General features: G+C 40.8%; 1 protein-coding gene across 6 annotated transcripts in view; it reads left to right on the top strand.

Annotated features, from left to right (window-relative positions):
• NR3C2 (nuclear receptor subfamily 3 group C member 2) overlaps nt 1-19313 on the top strand; it is a 226391-nt gene extending 207078 nt beyond the window's left edge. For all 6 annotated transcript variants that reach the window (XM_053254830.1, XM_053254829.1, XM_053254832.1 and 3 more), the window contains 2 exons: nt 1262-1419; nt 14977-19313. In XM_053254830.1, the coding sequence (XP_053110805.1) occupies nt 1262-1419; nt 14977-15132 (314 nt within the window). In that variant the 3' untranslated portion in view covers nt 15133-19313. The remainder of the gene's footprint in view (nt 1-1261; nt 1420-14976) is intronic.
• The last annotated feature ends 2192 nt before the right edge of the window (nt 19314-21505 follow it).

Genomic DNA, 21505 nt, shown 5'->3' with positions numbered 1-21505 from the left:
AATAATTGTTTATGACAAAGACATTAGACTTAAAAATGTGCCAGGTAATTATTTCTTGATTGAGTGTGTGTGTGTGTGTGTGTGTGTGTGTGTGTATATATATGTGTGTGTGTGTGTGTGTGTGTGTGTGTATATATATATATATATTAGAGTGATCCTTGTAGTAATTCCACCAGAATTCCTAAAGTGAGATTAAAGATTAACAAGAAAAACCTATTTAGATTAGATTCAAGCATTAGGGCTTTAAAAAAAAAGTCTAGAAAATGCTAAGCTTTTCTAGATCTAACAAACTGTCCATTGCATTTTTTGTGTAAGAAATATGGAGTTCTTAGACTACAAAAATACATACAAACTAAAAACTGGTGCAAGTGGTGAAGGATGCTTTCAGAATGCTCTGCATGGAGTGTAGGTTCTTGTTGTGTGAGTAGCACTATATACTCTTGATGTTGCTATTGATCTCAATACTCTCTTGCATCACCTTATATCTCTATTTCTTCTCAAACACCAGGCTGCCATTTTCAAACAACAAGAGCTAGGACTGCTCATCCTAATGAGCCAGGGGTTAACTGCGCAGCTCTACCTGACAAATGGCCATCCTGCAGGCAACACAGCTTTCCGAGCAGGAGGGAGAGGAGCAACTCAAGCTGCCTCCTTTGGCGCCCCTCTCGCTCATTAGGCTGAGCCTCTACTGGCTGTGAGGGTGGTTTAGAATTGTCTGTATGTGGAACAGGACCATGGAGCATTTGGGTCCAATGGAGCATTTGGGCATTAAGCATGCATTTGTATGCCGTGTTGCATGGAGTGCACAACCCCTGAGACATCATAAGCAATCATGATTGAAATTAATAAATGAAAACAGGCAGAACAAAAAGTGGAAGTACATCAGACACTCTTTTGTATATTAGCATTAATGAGGAACAGGACTCCAGTGGATCATAATTGCTTGCAGTGGTGACAAGTGATATGCTAGCATCAAAAGGTACACTTGTACCCTTTTTGTTAAGATGCCAGGTAACGCCATATGGATATAGACATATGAATATTTGCAGACAGCTTGCCTGATCAATGATAGTGTAGCAGGTTAGAGGAAGAGGAAGAGCTGCATAAGGACACTTTGAATATCTGGATGCATCCTAAGACTGAACATGCAGTATCTGGTAAAACATATGTGAGGCAAAATATCTGCTTTCCAAAAATGCTTTTGTTCTGCATAGAATGATGCTCATTGATTAAAAGTACATGTGTATCTTTTAAATTATAGTTCCTAAGGATGGTCTGAAGAGCCAAAGTGCATTTGAAGAAATGAGGGCAAATTATATTAAAGAACTGAGGAAGATGGTAACTAAACATCCAAACAGTTCTGGGCAAAGTTGGCAGCGATTTTACCAACTGACGAAGCTCCTAGACTCCATTCATGATGTAAGTAACTGTCTTGGTAACAAAGAAGGTACAGGCTGATATCCAGACTAACATTGCATGTGCTAAATAATGTTTCATGTGCACAAGAGAAGGCTTCCCTCTGCAGCCCTCTGTTCCTTCCCAAAAATATGTCCCTGAGGGCCCCACAGCCTTCAGTTATATAATTTTGATAGTACAGAGGCTGCAGAAGAATTGGCTTCCCCATTGTGTGTACAAAACGTTATTTGGCATGTGCAGTGTTGGATGTCAGATTACATGTTACATATCTATGACAAATCCTCTGATTGAAGTGGATTGGTAAAAAGGTATTAATCCAAAAAGTGAAGCAATCTTCTCACATGAAACAAGTTGGGCACTTTATTGATGGAATTAAATATACCATTGATAAGGATGTTATTTCTGAAAACAGTTCCCCCTTAATTCACCATAGAATTGAGTAAGGGAAGGAGGCATTCATTCATATTGTGTCATTTATTCCCTCACACATCCCTACCATACTTGAAGCAGGTGGAAAGAACACATGACATTATGACATTCGCCTTATTCAGATGCTTTTCTAAGAGGCATTGTACATGATTACAGTGCCGAAGTTGAGTCTGGAAGCCCTGCCCTGTCCCATTCTGCCCTGTCCCACTCCCGACACCACACTGCTCACTGTTACAGTGGCATTTGTCTGAAGAGGGAAATGCCATTACTGTGTCGGTGAGTGCTTCTGTGATCAGCAGCCTGGATTGTCTTTGTGTAACTTTGTTTTACAATTGTACCATACATTAAATAGAGAATGGAGAAAAGGGGAACTGGATTAAGGCTGCTATTTTCAGTGGCAACCACCCTGAGAGAAAAACTGTAAAAAAAAATAGAAGAAAAACTAGTTTCTGGGCCTACCAAATAAGATATCACTTTCCTAATAGATCTGCTTAAAAACTGGAGGAGCCATTTGATGAGTAATGTTCTGCACACAGGAATATTGGAAGTTGCATTTGAGTCATCAAATGGTTTAAACCAGCCCTTGTCAGAAAGAAAAGTTCATGAACTATGTACAACACTAACCTCTGAGTCAGTGCATATCAATTTAAGACATTGAATTAGAATTCAGTTGAAATGCAAGAATAGGATTGCTAATTTTAAAGCATCTTTATTTGTGTAATCAAGTTTTCAGGTGATGTTGCTGTCCCACAAGTAATCCAAGCAGCAGTTTCCAATGCCTCTGAATTATTTTTTGAGCAACCATGCTAAAGTCTGTGGAGCCATTTAAAAGAATGTTGATTTGTGATTTTTATCTTCAGTCTTTCAACACTATGGCAAATTGCTTTGAATTAGAATGAGTCAGTCCGCTTGAGGGTTTTAAGACTCAATACTTATTTAAATATATTATTGTTATTGATATAACTCCCAACTATTTTCCAGTGGGATTTTAGTGTCTTTATAGCTTCTATTTTGTGGAACCACTAGTTACAAGAGGGACAGCCTACTGTTACGCATATCTTTAAAAACTGTTAAATTGTATAGCAAAGGCAAGCAAACTCCTCTAACTCCATTCTTAGGATGTAGCTGGGAAATACGCTTTTGATACACATGCTGTGCACTGAATCTTTGGCCTCACTGTGAGAGGCTGCATATAAATGTGCCTCTTTGTACTTGACTGGCTTATTTGTGAAGATGCAGTACAGTATGGTGCATTTCAGGACAAATCTGTATGAGAGCCCGAGGTCTGTTTACAGAACATACATATGGAATTATTTTTCAAGTAATGTGCTGTTAATTAAAACACTGAAAAATCTTGGTGGGAGTCAAGAGTATTATTAGTACTTCAGTAACAGCTCATTCTTTAGAGACTAGCTTTTGATTTTGGGGAGGGGGGAGTAGATGTTTTTCTATTCAACAGCATTTTACTCTGCCGATCAGATTAGTTAAAGTACTTGGATTAAAGCCAGTAAAGTTCCATTGAAGTCACTGAATCGAAGTCAGCATCAGTTCAAATGGTTCAGCTTAACTGGATTGTGTAGCAGACTGCCCAAAACCTGGGTTGGTAGGTATGTAAGAATTTGATCTATGTCAGTAAAGTAGTGGAATGTCTTATTATTATTATTATTTTTAAAGGCTGAGCTAGTTATACCCCCTTTGCAATTTGACATTTCTTTTTTAAAAAGACAGCTTTCTGTGTCTGGAAAGCTCTGCCCATGCCATGGCATTATAAACAGTGGCTCATAAAATGTAAGCCATAGACAGAGCTTATTCAGATGTTTGAGCAGAACATGGTATTGTCCATTAATAGGATTGTATGATTGTCAGTTAATGGGCCTGTACCATCTTGAGTTTGAAAGCACTGCCAACATCCTGACGTGCTTCTAACAAATGCAGGCATACAGCACTAGCCTCTTGCTTCTGAAGTGTGGGCATTCTTATGCAAAAGAACTGCAATCTTGGCCTCTCTCCCCTTGCTCTGGAAGCTCTCTAATCCATGGCAACATGTCCTTCAGGGCTGCAACCTTCAGAGACTTATTTTTGTTGTCAAAGAGTACTTCCAAAGAAAGGGAAGAGTGGGAAACATTGCCACATTCTTCTGCAGAATGCCCATGCTTCTGAAGCAGGAGGCTAGCACTGTGTGTGTATGCTTTTGTTAAAAGGACAAGTATACTGTTAGTCACAATGTTGGCCTCTGCATAGGGAAGCTTAACTTCTAGCCACAAAATCTAGCCACCTGAAATGGTAGAGATTGACCTCTGGGAGGATGCACTACGTACACTCTTCTCCAAGCATTTGATCAGGATCTGAGGCACCATATCTTAAGGAGTTTTCTGGGCATAGTGCTGCATAGTAGCAATAGTTCCCTAGAATGGTAACAGCTTGTTGGCTAGAATAGTCTAAGAGTCCTTCCTATGTAAAAAGTAACTCTGGAAAGTGAATTGTGGGAAGATGGGGTTGAAATGTTTTCAAATGTATCATAAATGAGATGATACAGTGCTAAGTATGATAATACTTCATTGACCTCTATAATACTGAGAGCAATAGCAAAGGGAAATGTTTTATATTGCTCAGTGGTTTTATTTGGTCTTCTACCACATGGTGAGCATATGTGCATGTAAAAAAGTGCCAAGATGGGGGAAATATTTCTTGAAAGAAAAGGTAGGCAAATAAGTATTTTAAAACATCAGCAATTTTATTTACGGAGCCCCTAAGCATATAAACAAAGCAATTATTGAACAGCTTGAATTCAGACACTCAGAGGTCACAATGCTGATTAAGCCAGATTTAAGCTGATTTAGGCTCAATAAAGTATGTGGGACTAACATCTCTGCTCAACACATTTGCACTAGTAGTCTTTCTCTGAAGCACCAGCTTTACAGCATTAGATGAGGATGCTGTGTTGTGGCTATAATTGGCACATTACCTAATTTTTTTTTTTTTGCTGGAACAGCAGGTCTGGGGTTTGAATCTTTAATCATTTTAAAGCCAAGAACTTAACCAGTTAAGGGACAAAAACTGTTCAATAATACAGTTTGCGTGAATTGGAAGTACTGTGACAACTTGTTTTAATAGCTTATAAGGTTGTTCTCACAATCGGCCTAAGCTGGGTAGGAGTGGGAAAATCAGGGTAGAGAGGCTTGTGTGGAACCAAGAGACCCGTTCCTGCCCAGATGCTGCAGACCAGGGCCACCCTCCCGGCAGCCCAGCTTGCTCTCCACCATCAAGTGCTGAATGTAGAGCAGCCAGGAAGCTGGGAGCTGCTGCATTGACACAGGTAGCCTCTCTACTGCCCATGCAATGCATTGTGGGATATTGGTGGACTTTCTCCTCCAGATCCCTGATGTGGCTATCTCCACTGATTGTGTGGGTGCTCAGTGCAGTAATCTCTTGCTTGTGTGGGGGAAGGCAAATTGTGTCCTGCTTCCCCCCAGCCCTCTCCAACCCCCAATGGTTTCAGTCATGTTAGCGACCGTAATGTTTTTTGTATGCTGGCCTGAGCCTTGGATAGTCAGCATACAATGTGTTGGGAGAGGAATGACTCAACGCTTAGATGAGCAGAAGCTCAGTTTCAAGTTCTCCTGTTATTTGCCATGGGGACCCTGCCAAACACAGCTTCCCTGTGGCTAGTACACTAATACTCTAGCTTTAAGACATAAAGGTGGTTCTCATGAGTGGGTGCGCAGAGAAGGCAGGGTTGACCCTATCTCCCCACCAGACGAGTGACCATTTCCTTTTTGGTGCACCACCGTGTACCCACACAATCGTGCTGCTGCATACAGCCCAATCATTCACACAAGGTGGATAAAGGTGCACTCATGCCCTTTGACCCAGGTAAAAGCCTGGGTTAAAAACTTGGGTTACCATGAGGGGCAGTGCTGGGATCAGACTGGGTAGGGCTGCCCAACCTGGATAAAGCTGCTCATATGCACAGCCTCATAGTGTGGCTTGCCATGCCAGTTGCTTCCATTACATGGAGAGTATCCTCTTCCCTCCCACCAAGTGTGTGTAAGTTAGAGCTGCACAACTTCAGCCCTCCAGCTGTTGTTGGACTACAACTCCCATCATTCCTAGCCACAGTGGCCAAAATCAGGGGTGATGGGAGGTGTAGTACAGCATCTAAACGAGGGCCAAAATTGTCCAGCCCTGACGTAGGGGAAGAGGGTCTGGAGATGATCCAAAGCCACTCTATAATTAGTTTACTGCCACAGTGCAAGGTTGCTTCTGTCAGCTCTCCCATGGCAAGTGCACTTCCAGTATCCAAGAGTTCTACTCCCAGTTACTCAATGTGCCAAGCTCTCATGAGAAATCTTGCACATGGTTATATAGACATAGATGTTAGGGCTTCGTCATTTTATTTCTGTGTTTACACACCTAATCACCAGTTTCATGACAGGTTAATTTGAGCTTATTCCTCTTTAATTACATTATATTACTTACAGTAACTAGTCTAAGTTAAATTAATAGTCAGAATGCAGGCAGATTTTGAAAGCAGCGCTACAGTAAATGTAGACCAAGACATTTTTAGTTAGCACCAAATCCAGAAGTTTGCCTTTATAAGCCAGTTTACATGAAAACCACATGGCTCTGTGGTCACCAGGAGTCGACACCAACTCGACGGCACAACTTTACTTTACTTTGACATGATATAATGCAAAGGTATTCATTGCACTAAAGCAGGGGGAGGCAACTTTGGCCCTCCAGCCGTTGTTGAACTACAACTCCCATCATCCCTAGCCATTAACAACTGAAGAACCAGGGTTGCCTTCCCCTGCACCAAATTGATGACTTTTGGCTGGAGTTTCTAAGCCTGGAATCTGGATAGTTTATCCAGCACCCGGACAATAATAAGCAATGGAACACGACTATGACCGCATGGGCTTAACTGAAATATACAGTTATTTCTACAGATAGAAAATTGAAAAAGCTATTCTGGTTTTAGTGGAAGACCAACCAAAGGATAAATTAACAACTGTTTGTGATTAGGCTCTCTCACAGATCTTAAATATAGATCAAGTCAAACAACAACAACAGATTTATGATGCACATTGTTATGAGAGCTAAGGAACTTAACAAGGTCATATGAAAGGCAGGGCATAATTTGAGCACATTTGTGGACATGATGCACAGCATTACAGAGCTAAAGCTCTGAATCCTGGGGCTGCTGGTGGACTTCTAAGGCAGCCCCAACACTGTTCAGAAGCCTCCAGTGTGGAAGCAGCTTCCCACAGGTTTTCCTGTTGTTGTGAATTGGGAAGCCTGCAGAAATGCTCCGTCTGCATCTGCTACTTCTCAATAGCACTGGGGCTGCTTTAGAAGTCCACAGCAACCCTGGGTCTCAGTGTTATAGCTCTGTAATTCTGCTCATCATGTCAGCCACCATAAAGATATCTTGGTGCACAAAGCCCCTTTCCATGTTTTATATTAGGTCAGATGCTTATAACAATTTATTACAACATGCTAAGGAGAAAATGTTTGTACAGTCCAAGTTAGCTGGATTGCTGACAATGGACAACAGTTAGAGTAAAGTTGTCATGACTAAGTACTGTTTAAATTAATAGGCATTATTTTAGTGATGGCTAACTTGTATCATGCGGCCACCTAATGGCGCAGTAGGGAAGCAACTTGCCTAGGGAGCAAGAGGTTGCTGGTTCGAATCCCCGCTGGTATGTTTCCCAGACTATGGGAACACCCATATCAGGCAGCAGCGATATAGGAAGATGCTGAGAGGCATCATCTCATACTGCTCGGGAGATGGCAATGGCAAACCGCTCCTGTATTCTACCAAGGACAGCCATAGGGCTCTGTGGTCGTCAGGGGTTGACACTGACTCAACAGCATAACTTTAAACTTGTATCATGGATGACAGAGGTGCTTAGACATCACTCTCAAATTGAATGTTGCTCAGTACTATTTGAGGGAAGTTCAGTGTCATATCTTTCTTGCGTTTTCAGTAATTGCCCACCTTGATTACTAGGAAGGAAGTGTTGTACAGCACAAAATTCAAAACAACAACAAACCAGCACTTCAGAACATGGAAGGAATCGTTCTTTGCTGAATTTGTGCATAATAAGAAAGTAGTAGAGAATTTTATATAGTACTATCTATAAACAAATATTAATAATAATAATAATTATTATTATTCAATTTCTATACCGCCCTTCCAAAAATGGCTCAGGGTGGTTTACACACAGAGAAATGATAAATAAATAAGATGGCTTCCTGTCCCCAAAGGGCTCACAATCTAAAAAGAAACATAAGATAGACACCAGCAACAGTCACTGGAGGTACTGTGTTGGGGGTGGACAGGGCCAGTTACATATTTGACAACATTCTAATTCAGCTAAAATGGATCACTTTCAGTGTGATTGGTTGACATACAGAGCAATGATGCACCAGTACAACAAGAGAGCAGCTTTCAACTAACTGCACCAGTGGAGTGGGGAAGCAGCAGTTTTGGATGCCCTTCCCTTCCCCAGGAAGCCCTTTGTGCCACCTGAAAATATGTCCACGAGGGCTGCACAAAAAATTGCTGCTTCCCCACTGTAACAGTGCAGCACGGCTGCTCAACTTCAGCCTCTTTCAGGTGTTGGCCTACTGTTCCCATAATCCCCACTGTGTCTGGGGATTATGGGAGTTGTAGTCCAAAAACAACTGGTGTGTGTGGTGGGGGGGGCGGCTAAGTTGAGTAGGCCTGCAGTGCAGTTAGTTGGAAAGTTGTTAGGCTGCTCTTTTGCTGCATCCTTGCTCTGTTTGTCAGTCACTAAATTAAATAGGGAAATTAACTCGTTCTTAAAACATATCTCATTTAACCAAGGAGAATGAAGAGTACTCAGCTCTGCTTTGATCATGTCAATTTCCCCCCATTACTTTACTCAAGATTACAATTATTAATTATACCTACTATTGTCTGCTTTCCATACCTGCAGATGGCATTATATTCTCTGATTTGAGACTCTTAGGATGCAAAGGGGTATCCTATTTATTTAGCTGGTTGTGAGCTGTAGGTAGCAGCTAGCATAAGGTGGGAACTCATCTTACATGTGCTTAGACTTTGATCTTTAAATTCACATATATTTGATATGGATGATAAGATTAAATGCATATCTTGATAATCTGTTCCACAAACAATATAGTCTGATTTTTAAAAGGTCATCAGCAGCCTTTGTTTCTGACCCATCACAGGGTTTAAAATAACACAGATTCTGTTTAACAAACCACATGGATCAGGAAATCTCAGAAAACTCATGTCCTTGTACTGTCAATATGCGCTCTAGTGTTAGATGCACATTTTTAATTTCCTGGATGTTGTTGATTGTCCTGTGATTTCAGACATTAGTTGGGCATAATCCTAAAAACATTTATGAGTAATCCTGGGACAGTTCTGCAGGAAATAGCTTGAAGCATTTGCTCAGCTGCCAGTATAATACACCTTATGAGAAATCACATATGGGTTGGCAACACCTTCTCATTTTTCTTGCTTGCCCTTATAGCTTGCCATGCATTAATAGGGTTCTCTTTATTCTCTGTGGTAGTGTGTAGGTCCAGCCACATTTTGTGTCTCTGCCTCTAGATTTGGTAAAATAAGCCTGGATAAAGGAACATAGCCATCAGTTAACAGTCTGTGGCACATCTAAACCATTTGCTTATATAGAACTGTTTTGCTTTTATATTCCACCTTTTGTCTTTTTGAATGGAAAAGTGAAAGTTCCTTCTGCACTAATTGAGCATTGCTCTTCTATAGCAGGCAATAGGGATGTGCACAGAACCATACTGGGTGGCTCAATGGCGGCGGCATGGGGGGGCGGTCACACTTTAAGGGCAGGGGAGGGTGCACTTACCCCTCCCTCCACTTCCCCCCTGCCGGCACCCGGTATCTCCCAAGTCCTACGGTGTGGCAGCGTACTTCCCTGCCACCCTGTTTGCTCTTCGGCCTGAAATGGCCAGAAGTAGCTGGCGCGCGTCCACCACTTCTGGCCAAAGAGCAAACGGGGCAGCAGGGAAGTACGCTGCCGCACCGTAGGACTTGAGAAATACCGGGCACTGGTGGGGGGAAAGTGGAGGGAGGGGTAAGTGCACCCTCCCCCGCCCTTAAAGTGGGACCTCCCCCGCCTTTGAACAGATTTGTGCACATCCCTAGCAGGCAATAGGAGCCCCAGCTGGGGCCGCCATCTGGGGGCCCAACATTGAGCATCCCTGTTCTAGAGCACAGAACCCGCTTTAGACGTCTCATATTTATCCTTCCTAGAAGCTCTCATTTCTTCTCTGCAATATTACTCCTGTGTACTCTCTTTGCCAGTGTTCAAAGACTTTATCCAAGAGGAGGAGGAGGAGCTACTGAGAATCAGGCTTATCATGCCGAGAAATGTCAAGCAAAGCAGAAATTAAATCTATTCAGTTTCTGCGGTGGGGGTGGGCGGGATACAAAAAGAAAAATTCGTTTTGAGGCGAAAAGAAAAGAAAAAGAAACAACATCCTGAAAATGCACCTAATGAAAAGCACTTCTTACTATACAGTGTGCAACTCTTTAACTTTCAGTGTTATTGCCATGTTTTCTGTTGATAATCTTTCACAGCATTGCACAACCTAGATAATGGTGAGTTTGCATCCCGCTCTTTAGAAAGAACTGTACTACATTAACCAGGGGAAAGATTTTCATTTCTGTTTCAGAGATGCTTAAAATAATTTAAGAATTGCAAATTTCAAAGAATTGTGTACCAGCTGTATACATGAAAATGCAATTATGGATAGGCATCCAAATAATTTCCTGGTTATGCACTCTGGGTCATGCCAGCAGATATCCTTTTTCTGCCTCCAAAGGTTCTGTGGCAGGGACACTTGGTGGTTATGCACTCTATTTTTGTTTGGAGAAAGTGTGTGGCAATTGCACCTCTTTTATAATTTTCCTTCCATTTTTGTTAACATTCATGACTTTTTTGAGGAAAGGAAAACATGCTGAGGACCAGTATGATACATCACAGACTTGTATTAATGGGAAACACGAATCATGGAGGGGTGTTTTGTGGGGGGGGTGCGGTTAAAGGAGGAAAAAAAAAGATGTTCAAGATATTGTGAGGAGGCACAGTATTTTTCAGTTAAAAGGAAAATGTGCCCCGCAGTGGTTGGCTTTCTTTATAATTTCAGAGTTGCATTTCTTGCCTATTTAAGGTACAAGCAATGTACAAGTTCAGAATCAATACAATTTCACCCGTGAGAGTTGACAAGGTGGGCTTTGGACTTAACCTAAACTAATGTTGCTATTATTAGATAATGCAAATAAAGTGGGTAATTACAGGCCTGCTAGAACACCACTATACTTAAGGTAGGGCCTTAGCATTCTATCAGTGTGAGGTCTGAACAGTCTATTCATTATAAATGAAAAATGTTTTTCTTATCAGTATGTCATTTGGCCCAGAGGAGGGCAAATTCCAGAAAAATCCACTGAGAAGTAACCAAGTTTCAAAAGTTGGGTTCAGATTAGGATCTTCCCTTTTGTCTGCTAGTAAATATGTTCTATCGTCTCACAGATTGTCTTTACTCACATGCCACCTCCATTTCTCTGTCCTTTCCCTTGGTCTTTCAGCCCTAATTATCTTACTCTGCATTCTCAGGACAACACTGTAGATGGTTAGTGATGTGTCACTTCTTTAATAAGATAAAGGGTTTCAATTATAAACCTTTCATTCTGAGAACCAACCTCTTCCAAAGGTTATTTTAAGCTCAATACAGTTTTGTACATACATATTGGAAAAATAAACCCAGCAAACCCATTCTTCAGTGATTAGCTGAACATCAAGCTTCCGACCTTCCCTCTTTCGCTTCTACCTTTTAATAATTCCGTTCTTTTATTTTAAACATAGCTAACATTACCTCTCTACTCATAAACACAGGGCTGCTTTCCTCTTTTATTTTCCTCCCTGGTGTCGCCTCATATTGTTATAAATCGTTCCACATTGGGTGTGTCCATCATGCTTCATTCTCTCTCTCTCCAACTTCAATCCTTCTACCTCCTCGCTAGTAAAGTATTTCATTCTTTCTACCTCAAATGCAAGCATATAGGAAAAAATAAAGTCAGCGTAGTAGTACCTGGCCAGTGTCCTTACATTGTCTTGATCTTAAGTGTTATTCTTAAACTCTAGAGTTGTCTTAAGGGGTTAGCTTCAAATAAGCTTACTGGCCCACATGTTGCATAGGCATCTGCTGCCATAAGCAAGGCTGCTCCAAGCTTAGCTGATGTCTTCTTGAGTATCAGGGCACAATCAAGGGTGTAACTATTTCTGCCAATTCCCCCGCCTCCATTAGTGCTCACTGGGCTAGGGGTGTGCATGATCCAGGCCAGTTCAGTTCGATCATGAACCATCCCAGACTCCAGGAGATGTGGTTTGGTCCACGATTGAACCGGACTAGTCCGACGGTCTGAGGGGCTATGTTTCTATATTTCTTTTATAAGGAAAGGGGAATCCTGCCTTTAAAAGGCCTAAGGGCACCCAAGGGAGTGGTGAAAGGGCACCTTTAAAAGTAGCTGCTTACTGATCTGGTGGAAGAGATGGCTCCTGGAAACCTAAGCGCTCCCCCGAGCAGTCCGCCCACACAGCGGCATGGTTTTGGCCTCTGCGGATGCGTGGAGGCCATTTGTGTGACTACACAAATGACCATGCATGGAGGTCATGCAAATGGACTCCGTGCATCCGTGGAGATCAGAACTGCACCACCACCATGCAGGCAGGCTGCTCAGGGGAGTGCCGGAGCCACCACCACTGCCGGGTTTAAAAGCTACTTTTAAAGGTGCCCTCTCACGGCCCCCTGGCCACCCTTAGAAGCCTTTTAAAGGCACTTTACTTTACTTTGTAAAAAGGAATCTGGTGAGGATTCCCCTTTTCAAGCAAACATAGCCCCTCGGACTGTCAAACTGGGTCAAACCAATTCAAGCCAGTTCAATGGAATGAAACAGACTGGCCGGTTGGTTTGACCAAACCAGTTTGTGGACCAGCAGTTCGGTTTGAAATAGGTCCAAATACAAACCGAACTGCAAAAATCAGTATGTGCTCACCCCTACTCTTTGCTGTCCAGAAATATGTCCCTGAGGGCTTGACAGGACACAGCTGCCTTACAGCAGCAGATGACTGCACAACACATGGGCCACTCTTTGACATCCAGACTAATGCACTGGCACTAGAGGGGAGGGTCTTACGATCATCAGGGACATATTTTAAGGTGGCATAGTGAGCTTCAGAGGGAAGGGGAACCCTCATCCCATAGCACCAGTGCTGCATTAATTTGGATTTCAGCCACTGTTCTTTTAAACTGAAGCCTTAGAATATTTTCAGGAAAATAAAAGTATTGAATAATGTATAAGAGGAATTGCCATGTTCTTATCTTCACTTGCAGGAATGCTGCCATCTCTCTCTAATCTATTGTGGTGATCCATTTCCCACGTTCCAGCTCCTGCTAATGTGACATTTACTGGAAGGAGGGGGGATCTTATCAAGGGGCTCTAATGATAGGAGGAGCTCTGAATGATTCTTAACAGACTGGAAAAGCAAATACTACTTTTCCTGAATTTTGTCATTACAGCAGCAATGTAGGTGACAGTAAACCAATGGGAATGTACTTCCACAATATTACAGCATGAATGGAATCAGTTAGGAAAGCTACATACACTTTTTCTTAAAACCTCTAAAGTTGTCTTGATCTGATTTATGAGCAAAGAAAAACAAGCAGAATAAGCTATTTACAGAGGCAACTTTTGCCAATAGTGAAGGGTGAATGAGAATAAAGAAAATGACTTTTATAGATACCATGTTTGTAGTTCAATGAGCCAAGTTCACCTAAATAATAGCGAATGGCATCATGCACAGTGCACCGGTGATAGTGTGGAGCCATAAAAGGACTGCTGTGCAATTGTAAGGCAGCCCCAGTGCTGTTGAAAATGAGTGGTTTCCACAAGCCATTGGTCGCAGTGGGAATAATTGCAGTAGCACTGCTTGCACAACTGTTCAGTCTCAACAGCATCGGGGCTTCCTCACGAGTCCTCAGCAGCCCCAATGTGGTTCACACTGTCTCCGGTATGCTGCACACTGCGTCAGCCTTTATCATGATATATATTAAACCATCCAAAGTTTTCCTTCAGTGGCATTATTGAAGTGTTGTGATTATTTATTTAAAATATCTATACCATGCCCCTCCAGTACCCTACTGCTTGGGGAGGCTTACAACATTAATAAAATAGGTACAATATTGATTGATTGATTGATTGAGTGCCATCAAGTCGGTGTTGACTGTTAGTGACCACATAGATAGATTCTCAGGTACAATATAAAGCAATAAAAATAGTAATTACTAGCAAATAGTAAATAATATACTTTGGGACAATGAAGCAGAACTTGCTGGACACCTAGAATATTTACAGGCAGAAGTAAGTATAAAAGGTGCTGCTGACCAGATGTATATTTTATGTATATGCTGACCAGGTGTATATTTTAGATTGTGAGCCCTTTGGGGACAGGGATCCATCTTATTTATTTATTATTTCTCTGTGTAAATCGCCCTGAGCCATTTTTGGAAGGGCAGTATAGAAATTGAACAAACAAACAAACCAATGTATTGCAGTGGTTCCCAAACTGGGAGCCTCCTGATGTTGCTGAACTACAGCTCCCATCAGCCTCAGGTACAATTTATTGTGGCTGGGGTTGATGGGAGCTGTAGTTCAGCAACATTTGGAGACTGGTGCATGATATTATTTACCTTATAAACTGGGAAGCTGGAAGAAGCACATTTTGGATGCTGCTAAGGTTCCACTTTGAAGGTTCCACTTATTCCCACTCCCTGATCTTACGCAACCAGATTCATATGCCACATTGCAGAGGGAGTCGTGGTTAAATCCCATTGATTTTAGTGGGGCTTAAGCACAATTAACTTTCTTTGAACTGGTGACATTCACCATCAACGCTGGGAAAAAGGTTGCTTTCTGGGACTCACCCATTACCTGTCCTACTGACTGTTTGTTATACCGTTTATTTTTTCTATTACAATATATTTCTATATCCACTTTAATGAACACATATCCTGACCTTTTCCCCTATTCAATTTCAGCTTGTTAGCGATTTGTTGGAATTCTGTTTCTACACCTTCCGAGAGTCTCAAGCTCTGAAAGTGGAGTTTCCAGCAATGCTGGTAGAAATCATCAGTGACCAGTTGCCGAAGGTGGAATCTGGGAATGCCAAGCCCCTCTACTTCCACAGGAAGTGACAGAAAATGTCTTAATGGAAAAAAAAACTTTGCCTTAAGTTTCCCTGTGCTATTCCACACCCATGAAGGACCCAAGAAACCACATTTAAAATATGCTATACAAAATTGTTCAGCAATCTCTGAATAGTTTAAAATCCATAGAAAGGGTTTGGAGGCTGGAAAGCAACTTATGTGAACTTGGCGAGACAAAGTCGTCAAGATGTTTAAGATCCATCATCCCACCCCCAATACCCCAACATTTAGAAAAGTGTGTTCCTGTTCCTCCGGATGAAAAGCCATATCTAGTCAAATAACTCTTTGATTTTGATATTTTAAGAAATGAACATTTTAACTATGCCATGTAGTTTCTGGTATTGTTTGCTTGTTTTAAGGGTTCAAGGACTAATATGAACTTTTTAAAGCTTACCATTTGTTTGCACATAAAACAAAGTCAATATGGGGCATTAACACACACACACACACACACACACACACACACACACACACACACACACCCTGGATGTGTAAAATAAATAATGGAGCATTTGGTGTGGAATAATCTTGGTATCTTCACTGGTGGCATTTGTTATCCCATTTTATCCATCATAGATGATCTACACTGTGTTAAGTGTTCATTTATTATTTAACTTGAAAGGATAAGATGTTAAAACAAATGCCTCGGTTTCAATTTATAGTATCTATTGTGCTGGCTTTACCAATAATATTTTGCAGTCTTTTGCTGTACTGTACATTGCTGTATGTATAAAATTGAAGGACCTGACAAAAAATGGTATACGGAACTTTTGTAAATGAAACTGAAAAATCTCTAATGGATATAGGATGAATGGGAAAGTATTTTTGGAATAATTCTATTTTGCTGGAGACTATTTAATTACTCTTTTTGTCTAAACACAAAGTAATTTTTTTTTGTAAAGTGAATTGTTCTGCATGCATAATGAACCGTTTACAGTGTATTTAAGAAAGGGAAAGCTGTGCCTTTTTAGCATCATATCTAATTTACCATCTGACAGTGTCTGCTGTAAATAACCACCCATAAACATTTTCAGTTGGATTTCTCCTCCTCCTTTCTGTACATTTTCATCCATGTGCCTCCCTCTTCCTCAGTATTTGCTGCTTTTACATGCCTTGAGCACACTGAGTTCTGCTTCATGTACAGCTGCGTCTGCAGCTTTAGACACGTTTCATGTACCAAGATAAACTCCAAAGGACACAAACTACTGAGAAGTTGTGCTACAGATGCCCGAGTGAAGTTATTGGAGCTGTGCAAATATATGGTGGTTCATTTCAGTGGGGCTTGCTGCACGGGATGACATCCTGGTGGCTAATTGTGCCCAAAGTCTCCTCAAAGACTTGTCAGTTCCAGGATGAAATGATGTTTCTGCCTGCCTATTTACTCAGAGGCCACAGTTCAGCAAATTTAGCCCCACTGATTTTCATGGGACTGTATGGGCACTTAACTCTCTATGCTAGATTGTGGCCAAAGAAATAAACTACAAGTATTTGTAAAAGGGGTACTTTAAAAAGTACCCCTTTTTAATTTGGAATGTAAATAAATACAAAAAATAAGGTTTTAACTCTTAATATGAAAATAACATTCTATTCTGAGAGGAAAAATTCAACACAATGTCTAGCCAGCCAGATTTGTTTATGGGAGAAATAGATGCTAATGGCAAATTTGGATAGTTTAACACCTAGATCCTAAACTGTTGGTTTTTTTAAAATTATGTCCCATTGATTTCAGAACAATTTACTTCTATGTAACTGTTTAGGATTCCTGCCTCAATTAGCTATTAAATGATATTAATGTTTTAACACTTTTGCAAGTCAGCCCTAAAATTCAGCTAAAAATAAACGTTTCAATTCTGCTGATCTGGGTCCACCCCCAACCATTTTATGGGCTGAGATGATACAGATTTATATTTCTTGCGATGATTATCATTATTATACAGTTTATAAATAATATAAATATTGGAACATAATTTAGAAACTTTTCCTATGACCATTGATATTAAATACAAATGTAAAAAGAATAATTGTCAAGAGTTATATTTCTCTAAACCTGTGTCTAGGCTAAGGTGTTTTTGTTTGCTTAGTTTGAGAAACCTAAAAACAAAAGCTTACATACTGTGCAGGATTCTCAAGCATTTTGCACTCTGTGGGTACTGCTGTGTCTAACGCAAGTTGCGCTAGAGTACACGCGCAAATGCCGAAAGTGTACGAGGGAGTTGCACGAATGCACAGCCATTATTTCCAGTGGCCATGTGATCATGTTACGCTTTTGTCCGATTTCAGCATTGGTGCAAGTGTGCTCTAGTGCAACTTGCATTTGGGAAATACAGAAGCACACATTGTGCACAAAACGCCTGAGAAACACTGCACAATATGTGAGCCAAAGTCTTAATAAATAATCAAGGCTGAGATCCAAAGAGTTGCTTTTTGCATGCCCAAGACTTGGGTGTACCCAGCAGGATTTCTTTATTTTCTTTGATGGAATGGCAGGCCCCAGAGTCCTGTCACAAACTACATTTGAAAGAACCCTCAGGTTCAGAAATGATTTTCCAGGTGGCCCCTTCAAGAAATACAAGCCTAAAGCCTCCTTGGACTCATGAACTCATTGTGGCATTCACTGGATCTCAAACCAATGTTCTCAACAATCAAACATATGTCAGATTCAGAAAACTGAAAGTTCTTTTGCATGTAAAAAACAAGATGCAAACATACTATTTTTCTTTTTAAAGCACATTTCTTGTCAACAGGAAATCCGAATAAGGATAAGGAAAGGATCAAAACATAAAATTACACATGCATATATCATTTGCAGTTTTGGAAATCTAATTCATAAACCGACTCCTTTGATCTGCACAGCAATATGAAATTCATACTTCTGAAGTGATAAAAATGCACAGCATGCAGACAGGTTGTTTATAGTAAAGAAGTGGACACAAATCTCCCTTTTATTTTTTTTTAAGACTGAAATTGGCATTTCAAATTATCCAGGTTTGTGGTTAATGCAGCATGCTGCTGCCTCTTTTTTTTTTTTTTTTTTTTTAAATACTATTATTATTAACAAAGTTACTGAAATTTTTTCTATTGCTAAGTAACTTTGATTAAAATATTAAAGCCATATTACTGAAAAATCTACTGTTAGATGTTTGTCCCAATTCACATTGTTGTCTGTTTGCTCTTATTTTTGTACCTTCTTGCATTTAATCTTGGTTTGGTACAATTCATAATTAACAGAAATGTCATAATTAAAACACTAAATTAGTTTTAAAACAATTTATATCTTTATGCAAAATATATGTCTCTTTGCAAACAACTGTAAGCAGATTATAATAAATCCTTTACTTTAATCACCTGTTTATGAAACCATTGATTATTGCTTAGAAATCATTTAAATGAAATTTAAATAAAAACAAGGAAGGTATCAGGAGTACATTGTACTTAGAATGAAACAGGCACCTGTCTCCTGCAAAATAAGATAAGCTTAACTTCAAAATGTCAAACTGGTAAATTGTGTTGATTTGAGTGTAATGATTTTTGTGGCAATGATTGAATGAAGATATACAGCAAGAACATTGTATTCATACGTTAAAATGTAAAATAGTTTTAATTTACTGCAGCCGGTATTTCAAGAATAATATTGCATCGCAGCGTGTAACCATTTTGTTGCACAGAACAAAACAGAAAAAGGACTAAAAGCTTGCAATATCAAAATCTTAATAAAATATACTTTATAATCTACAATGCAAAAATCTAATTCACAGGGTGGTACTTTCACTGACTTTTAAAAACCTTTATGAATTTAAACCATTCTACATTTAATGCACTTTTAATTGACTATTAAAGATGTGACATTTTTGAGAGGGAGAGAGAAGGGGGTGGAGTGCAATTTCATCTGGCAGCAGGTGAATAACCTGATAGGAGCAGTTACAATGCTCAGAGGACGGATTCAGAACCCATGGCGCTGAAGGGCACATACCACTGGAAACTTAGCACTTGTGCAGGAGATGTTCCTGGTGGGTTGTGGCTTAAACACATATTATTGGATTAAAAATAAAAAGTAGCTAGCACTATGGGGTGAAACAACAATCTATGCATAATGATGCATTAATAATTGGGGGCTTGCTTCTGTATGTTTAAATTTTTTGAATAAATAGAAAATTACTGTTTGGCCTTTATGTTAATGTCCTTAAGTACATAATTTTTATAAGTTGAACAAACAGACATGAATTAAAGCTGTGTGATTCCAGATATTCCTTACACTTTGTTCTCAGCTCCACTCGTTTGATGATACATCTCAAGGCCCTTCAATGATGCAATTTTAGGTTAACTGTTATATCCTTTACACTGCTGAATATCTGTTATTGTAACAAGCAGAACTGCTGTGATAAATTGCTTCATCTGGTTCAATAGGGCAGTGCATTTCCTTGAAGTGCAGAATGGGGCAAAACAGCTGTAAGGTCCTTACTGCCTGATCCTAAGCATGGAAGTAAGCCCCAGAGATAGCTGCTCTGACAAATTTTCCATGTAGAAAATGTCATGTTTCTCATGACGGTTGGGGGGGGGGCAGATGAACACTCGCAGGGCTGCCTTTTAAGCACCATTGTGCAAAACGCCACCATGAAAATATCCCAGTGGAAGCAGAATGGGAGTCACTCATATTGGGCTGTCTCACCTCAACAGTGGCCCTTTTATGTAGTAGCCAACATGGGTCTTTCCCACTAGTGCTCAAATTGGGGAAAAATTAGAGGGACCGTAAGAAAATCCACAGTTCACCCAGATTCTCCCCCAGCTGCAGTCGAAGCATTCACCTCCTGTAACCTGCTAAGAAAAGCAGTTACGGTACACCGCCCAGAACTGTTGGATGAATAGGGCGGTAGAGAAATGTAATAAATAAATGAAGGGTGGTAGAGAGCATGAATTGTCCCCTTTTCAAAGCAGGGTCCACCTTGGTTTGCATTGGGATTGGCAACTGCATGTGAGCTCTCTCTGTTGTTAGATATTCCCTTCAGTGGAAGAGCATCTGCATGCTTACATATAGAAAATCCCAGGAATGCTCCCTGGTATCTCCAGGTAGGGAATGTTTTACTGATGAAATGTTTCAACTCAAAACAGGCTGCTTTGAGCTCGAAACCACTCTTAAAAAAAGGGCCTGTTGTGCGCTTGGAGCAAAACCACCCCATTTTGGTGTTTCGAGCATCATTTTGGAGGCCTGTTTTCCCCTTGCTGCTTCGTTTTCTGGCTCGGTCTTCTGATTGGCTTGCAATCTCCTTGCTTGGCATGTTATATAAATCAAGTGTCGTGTGCAACTGTGCCCCCGTTGGCTGGTGGGAGGGAAAGGGGAGCACATGAGGCGGCAATTTCAAAATGTACTCAAAGGGAATGGGAGGCAGAGCACCCTTATAATGCGCCTTTCTTGAAGATGAGGATAAATCAGGATAGAAGGAAGGTAGGTTTGATTTTTGTGTTTTTCTGTTCTCAGCACTGAGTTCAACATGCTGTGTTATTGCTACTATAACTATCTGGTTTTGCTGCATCTCAGATTGACAAAGGCAGAACTTGGGTGCCTGCCTGCTTTGAGCTATGGCTTGCTTTGTTCATGAGATAGTGTTGTGGTGAGAAATGGACAGTAGCAGCTCTCTGTGTTAGTGATATTTGTTGGTGCTTGCAGTGATGAGCTCCATATCTGGCCTTGAAACTAACTGATGCTTCACACACACTACCCTGCAATCTGCATTGCAAGGTGTACTCAGTCAAAAAATGTGGCTGAAGTTGCTCTAGTTGAGCTTATGGTTATACTTGCTGCTAAGTAAGGGTGCTGCTGTGGCAGCAGCTGCAATGCTATGAAGTAAGGTAATGAGTCATAATTGTCTGTGAGAGAGAAACTTGTGCCAGTGATGATACTGCAGCACAGGTACTGTGGCTGGTATTGGATTCTGGATCAGTGATTCTTCTTTGGACTGTGTTTGAAATCTGCATTGGAAGAGACAGGTGGCCTTTTACTGTGTGCTTCTGCAGTGTTTTTCAAGGCAGGATTGCAAATTGTAATGCAAAACTTGTGTGCCTGCACTCAAGAGTGTGCAGCTTGTTCTGACCATAGGGAACAATGGGGAAACTCAGAATACCTCCTTGTTCCCCATGGGTAGCTCCTGGAGACACCAAAGTGGGTTGGGTGGTAGGGCATAATGGGTGCTACCTACCACCCAACCCACAAAAAGGGGGGGGGGAGTAGACAATTGTAAGCAAATTTTTCATCTTTTCCCCAAACCCCCATAGGATCCAAGCATCAACACTGCAGTAGTTCCCACATTATTATTGTAACATATGCGCGTAGCATTTCCCAAGTGCAATGCTTTAATTTTCTGCATAA

Source organism: Hemicordylus capensis, chromosome 5 (assembly GCF_027244095.1).
Source record: "Hemicordylus capensis ecotype Gifberg chromosome 5, rHemCap1.1.pri, whole genome shotgun sequence".
In the NCBI taxonomy this organism is placed as follows: domain Eukaryota; kingdom Metazoa; phylum Chordata; class Lepidosauria; order Squamata; family Cordylidae; genus Hemicordylus; species Hemicordylus capensis.
This window is presented reverse-complemented; position numbering and strand designations above follow the sequence as displayed.